At 31.1% G+C, this 23627-nt stretch overlaps 1 protein-coding gene across 2 annotated transcripts; it reads left to right on the top strand.

Moving 5' to 3' along the window:
- Positions 1-2941: 2941 nt before the first annotated feature.
- Positions 2942-22080, top strand: LOC100248509 (putative zinc transporter At3g08650). Of its 2 annotated transcripts, none has more exons than XM_059738857.1 (6): positions 2942-3104; positions 15767-16523; positions 17659-17943; positions 19062-19190; positions 20247-20344; positions 20904-22080. In XM_059738857.1, exons 2-6 carry the CDS (start codon positions 16059-16061, stop codon positions 21715-21717), a joined length of 1791 nt encoding a protein of 596 aa, XP_059594840.1. In that variant the 5' UTR covers positions 2942-3104; positions 15767-16058; the 3' UTR covers positions 21718-22080. The 2 variants fall into 2 exon arrangements, with proteins under 2 accessions (XP_059594840.1, XP_002266161.1); XM_002266125.4 differs by lacking the exon at positions 2942-3104 and adding an exon at positions 14458-14736.
- Positions 22081-23627: the final 1547 nt, after the last annotated feature.

Genomic DNA, 23627 nt, shown 5'->3' on the forward strand with positions numbered 1-23627 from the left:
AATATAATTAAAATTATTAAAAAATTTATATATTTTTAAATTATTCAATCTTTATATAGAAGAATTAAATAATTTAAAAGAGTTTGAAATAGTATATAAAAATAATTTATTCACTTTAAATTTATTTTTTATTTTTCTTTACTTTTTTTTCATTTTATTTTTCTTCTTTATTTTCTTTCTCTCACATTTCCATCAAACTTTCCAAGAATTGAACATAGTCATAGATATAAAAGCATTGTTATAAAAAAATAGTGAATCGTCAAAATATTATAATACTACTCATAATGAATCATCAAGATAATTACTGTATTGAAACCATAAAACTATGTGAGAAAATAAAGGCTAATCTTTAAAAGAGAAAAACACCCAAGAGGGGGGTGAATTGTGATTAAAAAAATCTTTTTAAACACAACAAATTTAAGCATAAGAGGAACAAATAAAAAGAAATAAAGTTAGAGAATTCAAACTCAGATTTTATAGTGGTTCAACACTTCCTTGCCTAGGTCCACTTTCCTCAACCTCCTAACTGAGTGAGAGTTCCACTAACTTGAAACTTCAACCAAGCTTCTAATCACCTTTACACTTGGATTTCGGCTCCAATGGGGTCTTACACAATCTCTTCAAGTTTCAACTCACTTAAAGACTTTAATACTCAATTGGCAAGTATGAATCTCTCAACCTACCTCAACAAAGGCTCAAATACAACTCAAGGCTAGGATGAATCACAAAAGTGTAATAAAGATATGCAAATGGAGATTCAGTGCACAAAGAAAAGAATGAGAACTTTTAAGGCAAGAACAAGTAGGTAAACAAATAAATGCAGGTGTTCTCTTACTCATAAATGAAGTGGAGCTCTCTATTTATAGGTTTCTAACATTGGGAGCCAAGAAAACTAAAAAACAGTCTTAATCGGTTGAATTGGGGGTCAACCGATTTACTAGCCGTTGGAGCATTTAATGTTTGGTAGGTGACCGTTACTCTTGATCGGACCTCAATCAGGAAGAAAGATCCCTCAACTGAGAAGGAAAGGCTACTGGAAGAGAAATAGTGTTTTTTACACTTCTCGACCAGACCTCGATTGGGAAGAGGGAATCGGTTGACCGATACCTTGGCCAATTGGCCAGTGCCTCGACCAGTTCACCATTTTTGGCCCAAAAACCTATCTTTTTTATGTTCTTTTCTCTTCTAACACTTAAGTAAGGTCTTTAGGTAAATTAATATGTCAATTTTGAAGTAATTTGCCTAAAGTTCATTTGATAAAACTCAGGTTTTGATGGAAATGTAACTTAAAGAATAAACCGAGTTTTTCAAAGATACATCAAATGATATGTAAATCCTAAGTGCATTCATACTTTCATCTTACACATGTTTCCTATGATTAAAGGTCTTGATCTTGCATCCATTAAGTCATTTGATGAATTTTCAAATTAACACTTAAAATTCTTTATAATTCAAACCAATTAGTAACTTAACCATGGTTTGTTATCATCAAAATATGATTAGGAAAACCCTTGGGCTAACACTATGCAAATATCTTATACATATATGCATAAATTTATAAATAACATTTTTTTAATGGGTTGATATGAAATCCAAATAAATTAAATGAAGACCAACATACCTTTTAAATTGGGTTGCTACATGTATTTACCCATCTGAATTAAAAACAAAAAAAATACTTTATACATCGTATATTACCCTCTTTATTTCAATTTTTTTTAAAAAATATTATTATTATTTTACCCATTAATTTATAAATTGATTAAAAAAAATTCAATTTATAAACATAACAATATTTTTTTTATCCATTATATTTAATAAATATACTTCTATAAAGGTAATTGCTATTTTTATTTACAAATATTATTCTATTTTCAAAAATTATAATTAACTTGATTCCTATTAAGGTAAAATACACCTAAGATTTAAAAAAAAAAATGAATAAAATAATCACCTACCACCAAACACCAACGTCTAAGTATGGGAAGACTTTTAAATATCGAAGTCAACGTAATTAGTTAAAAATAAAAAACAAAATAAAAGAAAATGTCCAAAAAATTCCCGTCCATAGAAAACCCGCACTACAAGTATTCTCCAACTGAAACCGTCAGCGCATTAAAGCGGCATTATCATCTTTATATATTTATTATTTATTATTTTATTTATCTATTTATTTATTACCTACACATTCATTTATTATTCCTGAATAGGGTATTTTCGTCATTTCAATCTTAATAAGACCCCTCACCTTAAATAGTTATTCTCCTACCTATGTTTTAAAATAAATATATTATCAAATTAATTATAATATTATTATAATAACAAAATTTGCTTTAAAGTTTATTTTATTATTATTAAATAAAATAAATTGAAGGTTATTTTGATTTAAAAATAATTAATAACAAATGAATTTTGAAGTTTTTTAAATAAAATAATTTAGTGTTCGAGTGGATACATTTTTTATTTTTAAAATAAAGAAAAAAATTTATAATATAAAAATAGAACATTTTATATAAAAATTAGATGTTTATTTTATATTTTAAAAAATTTAATAATAGTTTGATATTTTTTATAAACATTTTTTAAAATCATTATTTTTTAAATCTAAGTTATTAATTTTTATTTTTATTTTAAAAGATTGTAAATAACCAAGAAATAAATACAAATATGATAAATCTTTATCTATAATATTTTATATTTAATTACTTTTTTACATTTGTATCATTGGGTGAAAACAATTAAAATATGTTTTGAAAATGTCTTATTTTTAAAATAATTGTTCAGAAGAAATCCGATTTCTTTCAAAATATTTTATTTTTATATTAAAGTTTTAATGAAAAATACAGTTTTATTAATATGTATTATTAACAATTTAAACTAATTTTTTTGGCTTATTGCAATTATTGTTACTATTAATTAGGCAACCGAAGGTGGTTTTTCTGGTCTTGATTTGAAACAACGTGCGGGCATTTTTATTTTTATTTTCCTTTTTCTTATCAACTTTTAAAATTAGGGTTTATTCTTTCGAATCTAAGTCTCTATATAGTAGGGTTTCTTTGAGCTGAGTTGATCCTTGCAGCGGTTTTAGGTTAATCTTATTGTTGGTAAGATCGTTTTTTCTATTTTTTTTAATGGGATCATAGTTGATTCACAAATCTTGGTTCCTGTTTGGTTGCTGAGAAAATTGTTGGAAAAGATATGAAAAGGTAAGAAAATAAAATTTTTCTTCCTATTTCTTTGCCAAATATATGTTTTTCCCCTTAATCAACTTTGTGATTAAAATTGTGTTTGTTCCCATTAAGAATAAACATCAAAACAAAATAAGAATGTGTTTGACAGTATTTCCACTCGAAGTGTTTTTAATAAAAGTATTTTTTATGGAAGTGTTTTATAAAATTACTATAAAATGGACTCTAAATATACTCAATATTATCAACATGTTAATTTTGTTAAAACTTATAAATAATAATGAGATTATTTATAATTCTGCAATGAATAAATTAATAATATCTTAATAAAAAAGAGAACACCACTTCCAAATGACACCAAGATATTCTTATCATCAATCATTCATTATTTCTCCCAAACTAATATTGCTTTATTTTTGTTTTAATCTAACTCATTTAAATAAACAAAGCTATCTCAAAATTGATTTTTTTCATTTAAATTAAAATGAATTGATGACATCTAATTACACGCAAAAATTATTATTACCAATGGTATTATTTCTATGTAGAAAATATTGATTTATTTTAAGTAATAAAAATTTTAAAATAATGTAAAATGATACCAATATAAAAAAAATAAAAAAACTGTTAGCTAGGATTGTTTACCTACCAACTATTTTTGAACCAAAATACCTAAACACCAAAACAAGAATCACACATTGGCTAACAGAGAGTAAGTTCAAACAAAGATTAGGAACAGGAGAAGCACAAAATATAGTCATGTCGGGGGTAGAAATGGAACCAACATCATTTAAAGTCACTTAAAAAAAAAAAAAAAAAAAAAATCATTGTCAAGGCACTATAAAGAGAGAGTGTAGGGGTTGAAGCAATGAGATTGTAACATCAAAATAATCATTTAGTGGCATGAGAAATTGATTCAATTATAAGTTATCTTAATACTTCTCAAATAATTTAAATCATTCTCACACTCTTATTGAGGTTTAGATAAGGCAAGTTAGTCCCAAAGAAAGACTAGTTGCCAATAAAAGCTATTAACAAACTAATCTAGTGCAAGTTTCATGTGATGCTAAGTGGTAAAATTGTAAAATCATTATACAAATTAGAGAGTAAAGATAAATAAAGAATATATGAGACAACTCAAATGACCATGGTTAGTGTAACACAAATCAACAAGCCAATATTCATGGGATTGCTAAGCTATTCTAACAAAGTGATTAAGGTGACTTTGACAATTAGTCTACTAAATGATGGATACAATGCAAAAAGAAAACAATACAATACATGTATAGCAATTGATCATGTTGGATTACAAGTAAACAAAATAAAAAAAAGAAGTAAATGAATTGTATAGAATAATTGCATAAGACAAATCCTAATCAACACATGAGAGAAATTTATTCTTTTGTTTTCCACAAGACTTTTTAGAATTTATTCATTCCATTTTAATCCTAAAATAATAATAATAATTGTTGGGAAAGTGAGTTATTGTAATATGTTAATAATTATGTTCCGTTTCATTCTGACATAATAACCTTTTTTAGATAGTGGCTTACTCTCAATTAAAGATTCGAGGTTGTTATTCGTTCAACTGGATTGTTATAGGTAAATTTTAAAAGGTTTGATAAAGACAAGTTAGTTTTTTTTAATAAGATAGGATTGGATCGAAAGTTTTAAAATTGAGCTAAAACTTCTTAATTAATTTTTGACAACTTTAAGATTTTATTTTTTTAAGAAATTTCTTTTCTTAATTAATTTTTAGAAAGTTGGGATATTTTATTTTTTAAGAAAATTATTTTCTTAATTAATTTTTAGAAAGTTAATATTTTATTTTTTAAGAAAATTTCATTTCTAACCTCAAGCTTTTAGACCTATATATAAACCCTCTCTTAACCCATTTTAGAGAGATTAAAGCCCAACTTGTCCTAACATTCTCAAACTTTCAACAAGAATTCGTTGTTTTCAATTATGGGTTGTTGGAAGGACTTGCATCCCTTAGAGGTTGAGAGGAAACCACTGGAGCATTGGATGTATTGTATCACAGACGTGGATTAAGGTATAGGTGTTGAAAAGAAAGTCTTTAAGGTAAAGCAATCGAGTAAATTTGTATACTTTGATATCATATAATGGGTTGTAGATTATAAGTCTTAAACCCTATGGTTTTTTATCTCTGTAACAAGTATGAGGGTTTTCCACATAAAAATCTTTACGTTCCTTTCATGTCTATGATTACTTTGAGTATCCCTAATATCTTTAGATTTTAATTTGGGTTAATTTCAATGTTTATATTGTAATATTTAAAAACACCCATTCACCCTTCTTTCCTCTCCTCTTAGTGTTACCCTATTGGACATATGTGATTTCAATAATAATTATAATAATAATAATAATAATAATAATAAATGAAACCATAATAGCCAAAAGATCATGGAAGCTTACAAAAATGATAAAAATTAAAATTTCTAATTTGAGTACCATTGAAATCGATATTTCTAACATGACAACACCATTCTTTATTCTTGATTTAAAAAGTTATACCAGTAGTAGATTTATGAAATTCTAGTTTCATTTCAAACTAATTCAAACACCACTCAAAAAGATTTTTCCTTTTATTTAAAAGGACTTTGAATTCCATTTAAAATTAGAATAAGCTAAATGTGAAGATCCAATCCATATCTGTTATATCCTTAGATCTCAGTTTATACACTAATAATCTTATTTAAAATAAAAGATTGATGCATGTTCATCATTTAGATTCCAATGATGTAGTCTAACCATTCAAATCACATTTTATCTCAAAACAATATTAGACTTATACACTTGAAATTTAGTTTACAAGATTGAAATACAAAAAATGACATCAAATGAATAACTAAACAAAATATACCAAAGAAAGTTGTTATACCCATAAAGTGGTAGCACTACAAATTAAATTTTATTATTGTCTTGCTTTTTTCAACAACAAAAAATAAAAAATAAAAACCATGTCTTCTATAGTTGGCTTTTGGATTGGCTATAACAATATCAATCATTTTGTATAACCCTAATATATTCATTGAATTTACCCATGTGTTAGTTACTTTGGGTAATGTGGAATATATATTAATTACCCCATAAGAAAAAAAATACAAGCGAGGTATATTTATTTATATATCTATGTGTGTGTACACATGCATGATGTAGTGTTATTTATATTTCATCATTCACCCTTATAACCAAAATTTAGATTCTATCTATTTGTATAGTATTACATACTCTTGAGAGATCATGTCTTGTATACGTCTTACGTGACAAAAGACTAAGCTCCAATTTAGTTAAGGGCAAATAAGGTGGTTCACCTTTATATAGAACCATTTTGAAGGACAAACCTTTGAGTTGAGGTCGTGGTTGAACTCAAAATCACTTATTCTAGGTCATGGAAAAATAGGATTTTTGTTTTTGATCAATTTACACTATTCTTTAGTAGTTGCATTTGAAAAGAAACAAGAAATATGTGATTGAAAACTTTGAGATGCATTTCAACTTTTCATCAAACGTGTCTTATTACAAGAGTAGAATCGAAACATGTTCACATTCACCCACAAATGACCTACTTATAGATTTCGCCTAACACAATTATGATATACTAGTTTACTTTGCTTATTAATCAAAGCTTCTTGGGGTTTAAATTTTTTAAACGCACTAAGGGCCAAACCGAGGAGTCTGTTGCATTTTAAACCTATGCTTATGATAATGCGGCAACAGTCGTCATCCGGCTGCACGGACGGATTAAATATATAATGATAGACTTGTAAGCCACAACCAGGGCTCAAATTCCACATGCAATGAAGCACCCTGATATAGAAACCAGGAGAGGGCTCAGGGGGTATGATTTCACCGTACCATGGAACATCCTTACTATTTGTATTCCTTGGATCCATGGCCATGACATTGCAAGTGAGGAGAAAAGCCACCAATGTTGGAATCAAACATGTTACTCTCACCATCGCTTAGTTATTTCAACTCAATATAATCTTCCTTGAGTTATTTGAGAATAAATCTATGGAATGTAGGTATATATATACATAGAAAGAGAGAGGGGGGAGAAGGAAAGGTGAATTAATATCCTTATATGTTATGTTTTGTATTTATTCATGAAAATGGAAGTTTTATTTTTTATTAATGTACATAATAATTGAGGAATGTTACAACAATTAACGGACTATATTTGCATTATATTTGAGGCATAAGTTATCTTGACAAGTATTAAATATATTATGATAAGGTAATTAGTAATTTTTCTGTTGTAATTGGTAAATTTGTTAGTAAGAATTTATTTTTTATTTATTTATATAATTAATTAATTTTGATTTGGAGTTGTCATTTATTTTATTTTATAAATGGGGAAAATCAGGATAATGGCATAAAAATATTACAGAAAAATAAGACTAACTTTTTAATTTTTGAATTCAAAAAGATTAAAATATATTTTATTTAACATGGAGACTTGACCATTAAAAATTACATTTGTGATGTTTTATTTAATAAGAAAACTTTTACTTTATAAAATCAAAATATCACATAAGCAAAAGATTTAATTCTATAAAAATAAAATATGGCATAAGCAGATAAATTATCAATAATTAATTAATAAAAAAAAATTATCTATAAATTTTTCTATGAACCTTGAAATTATAACTTCTCTTTTTATCGGTTGTCTTAAGAAATCAACTCCTCTAAAATATTCTCACTTTAATTTTCATCTCACATGCTAGTTTACTTTTTAAGGCTATGTTTGGTTCTTGGGAAATATTAAGGAAATAAAAAAAATGTCAAGAAAAATGTTCTTATATTTGGTTTAATTATAGAAAATATAAAGGAAAATCAAATATAATTAAAATTAATTAAAAATTTATATATTTTTAAATTATTTAATCTTACTATAATAAAGAGAAATAAGCAAAATGAGTTTGAAAAAACATATAAAAATAATTTATTAAATTTAAACCTTTTTTCATTTTCCTTCACTTTATTTTTCTTTTTACTTCTTCTATATATATTTTTTTACTTCACATTTTCCCTCAGAGATTTTTTAGGAACCAAACATAACCTAAGAATTCTTATCTATTTTTTTAAATTGATCTTTTATATCAAATCACTTAGGTTTGTTTGGTTGTTGTTTTTGAAAACTGTTTTGGAAAACAGTTTTTAAGAACAGTTTTTGTGTTTTCAGAAAAAAAAAAAAAATTGCATTTGGGAACGAAAACAGTTTTTGTTCTAAAAAAAACATGTTTTATTGAGTTAATAAAAAAGTTTTTTAGAATAAGTAAAACAAAAAACATGTTTGAAAGTTATTTTTTAATTAATAAAGTGTTTTCTTCTATTAACTTGATATTATAAATATATAAATAATTTTCATATGCACAATTCATTTAATTTTTTTTTAAAAAAATATTTCATTTTGAAATTTTTGCACAAACTATAATTTTCTTAAACAAATTACGACTTTGTAACTATGTGTAAGTATATTAATTTCAATAATTTAAGGAAGAAGAAAGGGTTTGCAGGTGAGGGTGGGGTGTGGTGGTTAGGTGGAGCTCACCTTTGTGGAAACACATAAAACAAGTAGGAAAACACAAAAAAAAAAAAAAAAAACGAAAAACAATCTATTATATGAATAGTGGAAAAACAATGAAAATATTTTTTTATTGTTATCAAAAAATGGTTTTTGAGAACACGGAAAACACAAAAAACAAAAACACACCTCTTTTCCCAACCAAATTTTTTGTGTTTTTTGTTTTCAAGAATAGAAAATAGTTTTTGAAAACAGGAACCAAATAAACCCTTAATTTTTACTACTTTATGTTTTTTATTTTTTTAGAGGTTTAAGTCATATATATTTTTAACTTATTCTCTTTCCTTTTAATTTTTTTTTTTAATTTTTTAATTTTTTTATTTTTTTTCACTAGCGAAATAAAACGGAACTTTCCTATTAAGAAACCTCCAAAAGCATTAAACAACTATGTAAATTCTATACACTTAAAAAAATAATATAGGTTTAAGAAAAACCTTAAAAAATAATTAGAAATGAATACACAAAATAAAATATAGAACACAAACCCTAGTGCATTTTAAAATGAGTGATATTCTATCATTATTTAAAATAATAATAATTAGTATCCTAATATAAAATAAAAATTATTTTAATTTTTTTTATTTTTTTGAAAATGTAACAATTGTGCCTCATTTTTTTTTTTTTAAATATTTTTATTTTATTACACCTATCCCAATTTTTTCAAATAAATAGCTCAAAAATATGGATGACAAAATGGATGAAATGAGTGGATGAATGGGCAACCTAGGTGTAGACCCCCGAACAGTGTTTTTATTTTATTTTATTTTATTTTACGTTTACTCTTCTGACCACCCCGAAATCAAGCTGGGGGTGGCGGCGAGATGGGACGCGAGACAGAGAGTAGGTGGTGGCTGTCAAGGAAAGAGCGGGAAATAAAATATCAAAGGAGGGAACCTTCTGCCGGGGGGAAAAAGGAAGAAGAAAAAAAAAAAGAGGGAGCAGGAGGAGGTGTGGAGAGGGAAGGGATCCAAAACCAGAAAAAAAAAAAAAAAAAAAAGGTCTCCAGGTATGAGCCCCGTGGATTTCCCATCCACCTTCCCTCTTATATCACCTTTAATGCATGTTTTTGGTTGCTTTCTAGTTGTTATTTGTTGCTTGGGTTTTGTTGCTTTGTTGCCTTTGTTGTCATTCCCACGCTTTCATTCCAATGATAATCCCGGATATGATTCACGTTGCGGCACCGATCATGAAACCTATTTGTCCCAGTATGAAAGGGGTCCCGTATATTGCTTTGTTGTTTGTTTGCTGGTTAATCACGTTGAAAATGCCCGGTTGGAAATCCTCTACAAACAGTGCCCGGAATCTTTCCTACGTCCAGCTCGAAGTCGCCCCTGTCGCCGTTCTCTTCCTCACCGTTCCTGTCACGGGCTGCCCTCTCAATCTTCGCGCGACCCCAACCTCTGGTTGCTGCTGTGGCCGTCGGAGGATGAGGTGCGTGAGCAAGCCGTGACCCTAGGAGAAAAGTGGAGGCGACATCAACCGGTGCCGTCGAGCCAAAGCTCCTCACCGACGGCGACGAGAGGGACGGCGGATGGCAGCACCCGCATGGGAAGAGCTTGTGATTTTTGCTAGTGGACTTGGGCTTATGATGAAGCCCAGGTCCAAACGGAAGGATAAAATTTAATATTAATAATGTCCAAAGCCCATAAGCCCTTTTAATGATATTAATAATGTCCAAAGCCCATAAGCCCTTTTAATATTAATATTACTAATGTCCAAAGCCCTATCCATATTCCTATTATTATTATTATTATTATTATTATTATTATTGTTAATTCAACTTTTAAAATCTTATTATTATTGTTATTAATTCAATTTTCAAAATCTTATTATCATTATTATTATTAATTCAATTTTTAAAAATCTTATTATTATTATTATTATTATTAATTCAATTTTTAAAATCTTATTATTATTATTATTATTAATTCAATTTTTAAGATCTTATTATTATTATTATCATTAATTCAACTTTCACAAACTTATCATTATTACCATTATTAATTCAACTTTCAAAATCTTACTATTATTATTATTATTATTACCATCATTGTTATTATTATTATTATTATTATTATTATTATTATTATTATTATTATCATTGTTATTATTATTACTATTCTTACGAATGTTTGTGTCATTTCCACTTTGACCCATTGGGCTTGAGGTGTGAAATGATCGTCATGCCCTTGGAGTAGGTTTTGGGGTATGACAATATGTTGTAAAGATAGTTAAGAAAATGTCTAAAAATAATTTTGAAGTGTTTAAGAAGTAAAAAACTTTGAAAAAAAATGGAAAAAAAATGAGAAAAAAAAAACAAAAAACAAATTCCTAACGTCCATGTCTGTAAGACACAAATGATTCTTACAACTTTAAAACATGTTTATAAAATTAAAAGGAATCCAAACATGTACATACTGCTATTGAATATGGAATATCATATAGTGTAAAAGATAAATGGTCAAAAGTATCATTTTTTTTGTATTTATTTTTCAAATAACCATTTTTTAATAATATTTATAGGTCGTTATCAGTATTGTTGAAACTTTCTTTAGTTAATACTTCTTCAATTTCATTTTTCTTACCTTTGGTCAAAATGTTGGTCATGTTGGAAGGTGAATTGAAGTTTTAGTTGACTTTGAATTTTCTAGCTGACACTAGTAAAATTCATGTGGGTTATGTTTGGTTCTTGAAAACTACTTTGAAAAGAAAAAAATGGAAGAAAAATAATTTTCTCATGTTTGATTTTATTATAAAATACATAAAATTAAGTTAAATATAATTAAAATTATTAAGAAATTTATATATTTTTAAATTATTTAATCTTTATATAGAAGAATTAAATAAATTAAAAGTGTTTAAAATAGTATATAAAAATAATTTATTCACTTTAAATTTTTTTATTTATTTTTTTTTACTATTTTTCATTTTATTTTTCTTCTCTATTTTCTTTCTTTCACATTTCCATCAAACTTTCCAAGAATCGAACATAGTCATAGATATAAAAGCATTGTTATAAAAAAAATAGTGAATCATCAAAATATCATAATACTACTCATAATGAATCATCAAGATAATTAGTGTATTGAAACCATAAAACTATGTGAAAAAATAAAGGCTAATCTTTAAAAGAGAACAATACCCAAGAGGAGGGGTGAATTGAGATTAAAAAAAATCTTTTTAAACACAACAAATTTAAGCACAAGAGGAATAAATAAAAAGATATAAAGTTCGAGAATTCAAACTCAGATTTCATAGTGGTTCGACACTTTCTTACCTATATCTATTCTCCTCAAGCTCCTAACCGAGTGAGAGTTCCACTAACTTGAAGCTTCAATCAAGCTTCTAATTACCTTTACACTTAGATTCTGGTTTTAGTGGGCTCTTACACAATCTTTTTAAGTTTCAACTCACTTGAAGGCTTTAATACTTAATTAGCAAGTATGAATCTCTCAACCTAACTCAACAAAGATTTAAATACTATTCAAAACTAGGATGAATCATAAAGGTGCGCTAATGATATGCAAATGGAGATTTAACGCACAAAGAAAAGAATGAGAGCTTTTAAGGTAAGAACAAGTGGGTAGAAAAATAAATGCAGGTGTTCTCTTGCTCATAAATGAAGTGAAACTCTCTATTTATAGGTTTCTAACATTGGGAGCCAAGAAAACCAAAAAGCAACCTCAACCGGTCGAGTTGGGGGTCGACCGGTTCACTAGTTGTTGGAGCATTTAATGCTTGACATGTGACCGTTATCCTCAATCGAACCTCGACTGGGAAGGCAAATCCCTCGACCAAGAAGGAAAGACTATTGGAAGAGAGAGTGTTTTTTGCACTTCTCGACCGGACCTCGACCGGGAAGAGGGAATCGATCGACCGGTACCTTGACCGATTGGCCAGTACCTCGATTGGTTCACCATTTTTGGCCCAAAAACCTATAATTTTATGTTCTTTTCTCTTCTAACACTTAGACAAGGTCTTTAGGTAAATTAATATACTAATTTTGAAGTGATTTGCCTAAGGTTCATTTGATAAAACTCGGGTTTTGATGGAAATGTAACTTTAAAGAATAAACCGAGTTTTTCAAAGATGCATGAAATGATATGTAAATCCTAAGTGCACCCATGCATTTATCTTACATATGTTTCCTATTATTAAAGGTTTTCCAAAAGTTTGGATCTTGCATCCATTAGGTCATTTGATGAATTTTCAAATTAACACTTGAAATTCTTTATAATTCAAACCAATTAGTAACTTAATCATGATTTGTTATCATCAAAACATGATTATGAGAACCCTTGGGCTAACATTATGCAAATATCTTCTATAATTAGTACAAATATCTTATACATATATATATAAATTTATAAATAATATTTTTTTAATGGGTTGATATGAAATCCAAATAAATTAAATGAAGATCAACATACCTTTTAAATCTGCTTGTCACATGTATTTACCCATCTTAATTAAAAACAAAAAAAAAAAAAACTTTATACAACGTATATTACCCCTTTTATTTCAATTTTTTTAAAACATTATTATTATTATTATTTTACCCATTAATTTATAAATTGATTAAAAAATTCAATTTATAAACATAACAATATTTTTTTATCCATTATATTTAATAAATATACTCCTATAAAGTTAATTGCTATTTTTATTTACAAATATTATTCTATTTTCAAAAATTATAATTAACTTGATACCTATTAAGGTAAAATACACCTAAGATTTAAAAAAACAAAAAAGAATAAAATAATCACCTACCACCAAACACCAACGTCTAAGTATGGAAAGAAGACTTTTGAATATCGAAGTCAACGTAATTAGTGAAGAATAAAAAATAAAATAAAAGAAAAAGTCCAAAAAATTCCCGTCCATAGAAAACCCGCACTACAAGCATTCTCCAACTGAACCGTCAGCGCATTAAAGCGGCTTTATCATCTTTATTTATCTATTTATTTATTACCTACACATTCATTTATTATTCCTGAATAGGGTATTTTCGTCATTTCATTCTTAATAAGACCCCCTTACCTTAAATAGTTATTCTCCTACCTATGTTTTAAAATAAATATATTATCAAATTAATTATAATATTATTATAATAACAAATTTTGCTTTAAAGTTTATTTTATTATTATTAAATAATTTTTAAATAAAATAAAATGAAGGTTATTTTGATTTAAAAATAATTAATAACAAATGAATTTTGAAGTTTTTAAATAAAATAATTTAGTGTCCGGATACATTTTTTATTTTTAAAATAAAGAAAAAAATTTATAATATAAAAATAGAACATTTTATATAAAAATTAGATGTTTATTTTATATTTTTAAAAATTATTTTCAAAAATTTTAAAATTTAATAATAGTTTGATATTTTTTATAAATATTTTTTAAAATCATTATTTTTAAAATCTAAGTTATTAATTTTTATTTTTATTTTAAAAGATTGTAAATAACCTATGACTAAATACAAATATAATAAATCTTTATTTATAACATTTCATATTTAATTACCTTTTTATATTTGTATCATTGGGTGAAAATAATTAAAATATGTTTCGAAAACGTCTTATTTTTAAAATAATTGTTAAGAAGAATTGCGATTTCTTTCAAAATAATTTATTTTTATATTAAAGTTTTAATAAAAAATACAGCTTAATTAATATGTATTATTAACAATTTAAAGCAATTTTTTTGGCTTATTGCAATTATTGTTACTATTAATTAGGCAACCGAACGTGGTTTTTCTGGTCTTGATTTGAAACAACGTGCGGGCATTTTTATTTTTATTTTTATTTTTATTTTTATTTTCATCTTTCCTTTTAAAATTAGGGTTTATTCCTTGGAATCGAAGTCTCTATATATTTGGGTTTCTTTGAGCTGAGTTGATCCTTGCAGCGGTTTTGGGTTAATCTTATTGTTGGTAAGCTCGTTTTTTCTATTTTTTTTTTAAATGGGATCATAGTTGATTCACAAATCTTGGTTCCTGTTTGGTTGCTGAGAAAATTGTTGGAAAAGATATGAAAAGGTAAGAAAATAAAATTTTGGACTATTATGGGATGAATCCGATTCATTTTTGTCTTTGGGTTGTCATTTCCTTTCCTGCGGTTTCTCAGCAACCAAAATGGCCTTTACGGTATTATTCTAGGCCATTGACCGGAAAAAAATCGGATCATGTTGATATGCTTGAATTGGTGACTGCAATATGATTTCAGCTGAATCGGCGGTTTTCTTTTTAAGATTTTATTCTTACAGATTTTGCTTTCGTTTGCTCTCTGTTTGGTTGCTGAGAAAAGTAGAAGAAAAGAGGTGGAGATGGAATTTTGCATTTTATGTTTTGGATTCTAAAATTTGAAAATTTTAGGTGGACTGAGCCAAACGATTATGTTATGCATCTCAGGACTGAAATGAGTCCGAGATTCAGGACTTTGATTTCTTCGATTTCATGTTATTTTCTCATCAATTAAATGGAAAACATATCTTCTTCTTTTTCTGCAAATCTATTATGCCATCTGTTTGGTTGTCCAGAGGGCAGAAGATGAAAAAGCAACATAAATTTTGGATTCTATTTTTGTTTGTTAGTTTTGTTGTTTGGATTCCCAAAATTGAAAAAAAAAAAATTCAAATGAACTGAGTCAAATGGTTGTATTAGGTTTAGTTGACTGGAGCGGTCTAGGCCTTTGATTTCTGGGGTCTTGTGTTATGTGAAACCCAAGATTCATAATTTGAACTTTAATTTAATTTTCTAACATTTTCTCAGCAACCAAATGGATCATAATCTTGTTCCCTCCCCCCCACCTCAACCTTTTTTTTTCCTTTTTCTCTCCTTGTGTATTTGGGGGTGAGGGTCCATGGTCCTGAGAGCGGTGGAAGTTTACATGATATTGTTATTGAAGTAATGCTTTCATCATTAGATTTTTTTGTCCTGATGAATTTTTGGCTTTGGACTTCAGGTAAGATTGAACCCAGGCACAGTCCCAAAAAAGGTTGTGGCCCCTAACTGCTGCACTTAAATTCAGGTGTATTGGATCATTTTTTGAGTATCCATGAAATTCTATTTGATCAGATCTCCGATTTTCACAATAACAGTGAAGTGGGTTTATGCCAGTTGACTTTGGGCTGCAGAGAGCGGCCTCACTAATGTTTCCTTTTGCCTCTACAAGAATATTGTCTTAGGGATCCCTTGAAATAATGAAGTTGAAGAATTGAATTGTTTTTTCTTGGTGAGAAGTATCTATCAACACAATGCAGCTGGGATTCCAACAGTTTCTGTTATTTTCACTCTTTTTCTTGTTGTTATCTGGTTGTGTTAAAGCAGAGTCAGAAACAGAAAGTTTGCCAAAATTAAGAACTGCTCCACATAGGAATGTAGGAGATAATATTATAGATGGGTCTGGAACAGAGACTGCCTTCCGGTCAGAAGATGGTAAAAGTGTGCTGGGTGAGAGGAAAGGGGGTACCACCAGAGTTACGGTGTCCACAGTTGCATTATTTACTCTGGCAATGGCTGCTGCCACAGGATTAGGTGCAGTCCCATTTTTCTTTGTCGAGCTTGATCCCCAGTGGGCTGGAATATGCAATGGAATGGCTGCTGGTGTGATGTTGGCTGCCAGCTTTGATCTTGTACAGGAAGGGCAGGAGCATGGTACTGGAAATTGGGTCATGGTTGGCATTTTGGCAGGAGGCATTTTCATTTGGCTTTGCAAGAAGGTGGTGAACCTTGCTCTTTTCATGTTTTTTTGTCCCTTTCAGTACTAAAATTCACTTGCTGCTCCTTGTTCCTATTCCATAGAGGCATATTTGTCACCTTTCCAGTAATATATATACACATCTATGCATAAATTAGACACACATTATAACCCATCAAAAAATAAATTAGACGTGCATTATAATGTTTTGTATGTCTTTGATGATAAATATCTTTCAATGTGCTTTTGTTATGCTATTGTTGATCTCTTTTGTTTGGTTTAACAACCATTTTGTACAAATTTATTTTCTTTTGAGTGTTTCTGTTTTAAGGCCGTCTTTGATAGAATTGAAAATTCTATACTGAATGCATTTCGTTCTGTGTTTACAGTGCTGTAAAGTTAGGCATCTGAAAGGGGAAATTTGTCCTCTGGCTAATATAATGAAAATGAATTTATCAGTTTTGTTTTGATGGTTCAATACCATATGGTTGGATTCTATCCATTTTTTGGCAAGAGGCTAACTGAGTCCATCAGTGAAGACTGAAAATTGAGTGACTTCCATTACACAGTATTAAATGGATTTAACAGAGAGATGCACCCTTAAAATTTCTTTTGAAATGGTTCATTTATTTGAGGTAATGATGTTGTTAGCTGGGAATGTCATTATTCCTTTCATTCTTATGCATGCACTCTCACTCACAAAACCATGTTAAATTTTCCTATACAGCATTTAATTTGAACTTGATGGCCATGTTTGATGAGTCTGCTTTGTTACTGATTGACAAACTGTCTATTTTGTTGTACTACAGCATACTACAATTCTTTATCAATGAATTGGAAAAAAATTGATAATTTGGTGGAAGATGGCTTCATCATTTCTTAGATTTCCTTTTTCTTTTAATGACCAAATTTGAAAGGCATGAAAGGAATGAAAAAGCCTCGATCCAGTGGAAAAATTGTAGCTTATACTTGCAATTTATAATTAAGCTCATATCATGTTGAAAATGCTACCTAAAACAACATTAAACCAAATTGAGTTTTTCACCAAAGAACTGTATTTATGTACACATTTGTTTGTGTTGTGATGATTACTTCCTCCACACATGCTTGGATGTACTGAAATCTTATCATGTTATGCATGTTTTTTTGTTTCTCAGTTTCTTGAACAATATGGGGAAGTAAGTATGTTGGACATAAAAGGAGCAGAGGCAGCCAAAGTTGTTCTTGTCATCGGAATAATGACTCTTCATTCCTTTGGGGAGGGTGCTGGTGTTGGAGTTTCCTTTGCTGGCTCAAAGGGTTTCTCACAAGGCATTTTGGTAACTTTGGCTATAGCTGTGCATAACATACCAGAGGGATTGGCTGTGAGCATGGTGCTTGCATCAAGGGGAGTTTCACCGCAGAATGCAATGTTATGGAGTGTAATTACATCATTGCCTCAGGTAGTATTTTATGCTTGGTAATTAATTGGGTTTTGACTGTATCTCATGCTGTGGTGGCCAATGTATTCCTTGGTAGTTTGATCATATAATCTAAAGCATGTATGATTAATGAAAGATAAAAGAACATTATGGAACAGGAGTTCTTTTAGTCGAACTAGATTTTAAGTACTACCTTGTCTCTTTTATTGGTTTATACCATGTTTTTCATGTTGTTTTCCACCTGTAAAATTTTGCATACCTTCAACATTACATTTTCCAATACCAAATAAGGTGTCCATGTGTTACTTGGTTTCATTTATTAACATTGTTGTTTTTATGCATGGGCCATCCTAGTTCAACTTGGGTTCCAAATGTTTAATTTAGGCTGTTCCATTTCAAGTTCTGATCAACCCAATCACCTTTTGGCTCATTCGTATTGGTTCTAAGGCTTCTAGCTTCAAACTTTGAGTTTGAAAAATAGAGAATTGAGTCATCAAAAAAGTTATATTGGGTTCTGGTTGATAGATTAGGTAAGGATCCCAAACATAAAAGCATTGATCATAGTAATCTTAAAGTATGTAAGGTAGACAAAACTTTGGTTTGGAAGAATCACATAGTGATGGGTATGGGGATGGTTCCTCTCCTTCAAATGTCTGATGATGGGCTGTGCATGAATTTGGTCCTTGTAATCATGATTTTTTTTTTTTAACCATTCAGAGGTATGTATGTATCCTGAATATATAATTTCCCAACTATATACCCTGAAGAATGTCACCATAATCTGTGTCTAATCTGGGTTGATATTGGTTTGTTTTGCTCAAGTTTAAATTAATCTCCAGTCTGGTACCAGATTTGAGAACTGAGAACTAATTTTAGGTTGATTCAGTTTCTGACTTGATATTTCACATAAACCCAGAAGCCAAGTTGTGTCTTTAGGTGCATATCTTGATGTATTGACTTTAAGACCACATGGGTGCATGTGCCTACATGTATATTCCTAATGTCACTTTCCAAAAGAGAGAATAGCATAAGAAAACCAAAATTTTGGATCACTGAGTGTTAAGGGATTCAACTATAACCTGAACCTGCACCTGCAAGAATTTCTTTAACCATTAACAGATGAAATTTTTTCTTTCCAGCCCATTGTAGCAGTTCCTTCTTTTATATGTGCTGATGCATTTAACAAGTTCCTGCCTTTCTGTACGGGCTTTGCTGCTGGATGTATGATTTGGATGGTTGTCGCCGAGGTTCTCCCTGATGCATTCAAGGTCTGTGTCTCACTAAATTCATGCATATTCAGTTGCATTTTTTAACTTGAGGATCCTTGGAAAGATGTTTTAAAAAAGATATTGTTTAGTTTATCATCTTTTTCCCCTTTGTGGGTCATTCATACTTTGTGAGAATCAAAAACTGCAATGCTGACCATGTTTGGACTCTCTTTCATTTTGATCACAGTATGACAACTGCATAAAAATAGATGTATGGAGCTTGGTTACTTGATCTTGGGCGGTACTAAAAAAAAATAAAGAAATCAGTTATACTATTGCTTTCTTTGAAAATATGCTTAATAGGGTGAAGCAGTATAACACATCCTATTTTCTGTGGCTTATGCGAGTCTTTTCACTTCCAAAGAGTTTGTTGGACATCCATCATAGCGTCCATTGAACTGGTAGAGTCAGTGGCTACTGTAATATCTGTCAACTGTTACTTCTGAGCATCTCATGCTTTGGCACATTCCTGTTCTCTGAAGGAGGCATAAGTCCACGTAGAAGATCCTAAACTGTTTCTTATATTTCTGTCCATTACTCGCATAGTGTCAGTGGAGAGATCCATCTGAGTTTATGCTCCAAACTCCCAGCAAAAGAGGCCAGTTTAATTGGTTACAGTTTATGGTCAAACTTGAATCAGAGGTGCTAGTTATCTAAGCAAGTTGACAAATATGTTAACTGATTATTATTGGGCAACCATCTCCGAGCTTCCTTTGGGTCCATGATTCACTACATGATTCAATTATCATCTTATTTGTTTATTTGTTTTTACCACTTCTTAATTTTGGCTAACAATTTATTGAATATGGACATCATATGGTGTTCCTTGTTTTGTGTATCTCATTCCACTATTCTCTTGTAAAAAAAATAAAAATAAAAATCATTTCACTTTCCAGGAAAACAAAGTTTAGACCAAATCGGAGTTCTAGGGAACAACATCCTAAACACCAAATGGCTACCTGGATGATTTTTTCTGGTTTGCAATCTTGCTGGTGTTGATTTAATTTTCATTTTTCCAAAAATATGATGCTAGTGTTTTCTGGTTTTTGGTTATAGGAAGCCTCTCCTTCTCAGGTTGCATCAGCAGCTACCCTTTCTGTGGCGTTCATGGAAGCCCTTGGCACTTTGTTCCAGAATTTCAGCCATGACTACAAGTATGTTATTTTGGACCTTTGTGTTGTTTATGGTAGTGTATGGGACAGCCACAAGCGTATGCTGTCACTTAATTCTCCAGGTCCCAACTCCTTGGTGTCATAAAAACGATTCTTTGTTTTGCTTTGTTCAAACTCGTAGGTTGTCATAGAGTTACAAACTTAACTTTACTGTTTCCAGGTGACTGATTGGTTTTTCTTTGCCCTTTTGGAGCGTGTGACCTGTTCTAGAACACTTCTTAGTGGGCATGCTCAATGCCTTGAAGCTCGCCTTAATGAATTGAGCTTCCATAATGAATTGAAAGAAGGTTCACTGCAGACAGAATGCCTCATCCCTCATTGCCCCTGCATCAAATAAATCACTCCTAAGCAAAATGGGCCTAGTTCTCATTTGAGCCTTTCTTGATTTAAGGAGTTAGTTTATGATATATATATATGCTTTAAGCATAATACCACCTTGCCATTTAAGATTTCATGTTGAATCTACTCCTTTTTTTAGCTCAATAATGGTTTTTAGATCAACCTTTTTCCCAAAACTGAACTCGACTGTTGTGCATTGCAGCTCAGAGGATGCTTCTGGATTTTTTGTTTCCCTACTTTTTGGTCTCGGGCCATTGCTTGGTGGCATTGTTCTTGTGTCATTTGCTCTTGCATTCCGCTTCCAACATGCTCTTCTCACAAGTGTAGCCTCTGGCATTGCCTTTGTACTTGGTGTCTGGCGACCATTGCAGCTAGTGCTGTTTTCAAAAATGGGGTTTATACCACTGATGTTTCTGCTCTTGATGGGATCTGCATTTTTCCACATTTCTACCTCCAATATTTTGAAGTATGCAGGCCGCAAAAGGGCTTCGGTTAATGACTTATCTTCAGTAACTGGCATTTCAGTGAGTGTTCTCACACTCCAGGCATTCTTATCATGTGGAGCAGTTGCCTTCCATGCATTGGCTGAGGGGCTTGCACTAGGAGTTGCAGCACCCAAAGCTTATGGGCTTGGTCGACACATGGTCCTTCCTGTCTCTTTACATGGGCTCCCTCGGGGAGCAGCTGTGGCTAGCTGCATCTTTGGCGCAACTGACAGTTGGCATGGGTCCCTTGCAGCTGCTGCCCTTATTGGGTTTGTTGGTCCAGTGTCTGCAATTGGAGCGATACTTGCAGGAATTGACTACAGTGGTCTAGATCACTTGATGGTATTTGCATGTGGGGGTCTACTCCCAGGCTTTTGGAAAATAGTGCGGAGATCATTGAGATTGGATATGCGAAAAAGCATTTGTGGGCTTATGATTGGTGTGGGGCTTGCTGCTCTGTGTTTAACATGCACCAAGTTGGTCTGCTTGCACACACCTTACTGCAATTCTGCACCAGAGGCTGTCAGATGAGTCGATCATTCTAAAGCTCATGTCATGCTCAGATTGAGGTACACCTGCATATCAAACACTGTTAGCACAGCATTTCAAGGTGGACCAGACTTGTGTAAATTTGTAATAGAGATTTTGGGAAGACAAGAACGATATAAAAGGGTCTTTGCTGGGAAGATTTATCATCATCCTATGCAAGGGGAGGAGGTATTCTGCTCTACACATTAGATTTAGTTTCCTATAACCGTGTGAGTATTTTCATTTCCATTCATCTAGTAGGAGTCAGGGGAGGAGTCCTGACCTGTCATTCCCCTTGTAACAAGAGAACAACTCAGATCAAAAGCCTTATGTTTTTGAATATGATTCATGCATTTACCTATCAAAGTAACCCCCTCTCTTCCAATTTTTCTCTTTGTTATCCATTAGATCCATTGGGATACAGTGGGTTCATCTGCAGCCAAACAGCTTAGGTTGCATCTGCCCCACCCCACTTTGATACTTGCACTAGTTCCTCCTTGTTATTAGCCCAATGCCTCTGAAGAATGCATAGAATTCTATCCATTTAGGGGTTTTGTGTGTGCAACAATTTTGCTCTCAAGGGAAGATGAAACCGTTAAAAGGAGCGTACAAGCATTTTGAGCGAATCAATCAAACCCAACATTGCATAAAATCTAGACTGTTCACACATAAGATGATATGAAAATCTTGGCGCATGTTCTAAAACTCCTTGTCAAAATAGTTTTTTTGTTATTTATTTTCAAACTCAAGACCTGGGTAAGGAGTTTAGAACCGCAGGGAATTGAGTTGAATACCGCCAAGTTGCACACTTTAGGCTTCGCAAAAAAACAAGATATCAAGAGCGACATCGACAAAGTGACGCAAGAGGTGCACTCTGTACAGTTTTTTTTTTTTTTTTTTAATAACCGGGGATGTCCGGATTAGCTTACGCACACCTTAACTAATTCCACGGGGCCCTGAAGTTAACAACCGGATAAGCCTCCAGTGGCCCTGAGGGGACTCGAGAGGTGCACTCTGTACAGTGAACATGCAATAATTTGCAGGTGGAAAATAGTATTAAGGAAAGCATGTACAAAACCCATATAAAGGCCTAGGATGGTTCCTACAACCTTGTTCTATTACCATTAAGGGTCTCCAAAAAGCCCGCGGCCCACGGCCTGGCCCAGCCCGAGCCCATTTTTGGATGGGCCGGGCCATGGGCCCCAATTTAGGCCCGGCCCGGCAGGCTGGCCCCCGTAGGCCCATAGGCTCGCCCTTAGGCCCGCCACTTAAAATATATATATATATATATAAATATTCAAGAAATAGAAAAGGCTACATTAATAAAAATATTCATTGCTAACTATTTTATTCATTAAATGTATACATTATATTTGAAAATGTGGGAAAAGTTTACATCACTACAAAATAAATACATCCCAACTAGGTTGACACCTATTTATTTGTCAATCATTTGTACTTTTCAACCGCAAAAATAAAAATAAAAATATGACATATATTTAGTAAAATATTTTAAAAACTCAAAAGTATTTTAATTTTTACCCAAAGCCCGCCCAGCCCGCCCAACTTGAGGGCCCACGAGCTGGGCCACGGGCCTTAGGTTTACCAAGGGCCAGGCCCGGCTGGCCCGTTGACCAGTCAACGGGCTCAGTGGCCCGCCCCCGGCTGGGCCATGGGCCTTACTCCTCCGGGCCGGCTGGCTCGACCCGGCCAGTCGGAGACCCTTACCATTTAGCAGCACCTCCTATACCATAATGTTTCTTCTACACCACTAATTCAGACATATGTCAGAATTAGGACAAGATATCAACAACTCGAGTGTGATTTTGATTAGAACACTTTTAAGCTGTAATGTTTTTGTTAAAAGTGCTTTCTAAAAAATCACTTACTGTTACAAATAAAAACAAAAGTGT

The sequence above is a fragment of the Vitis vinifera genome, chromosome 8 (genome assembly GCF_030704535.1).
Source record: "Vitis vinifera cultivar Pinot Noir 40024 chromosome 8, ASM3070453v1".
NCBI classification, from domain to species: domain Eukaryota; kingdom Viridiplantae; phylum Streptophyta; class Magnoliopsida; order Vitales; family Vitaceae; genus Vitis; species Vitis vinifera.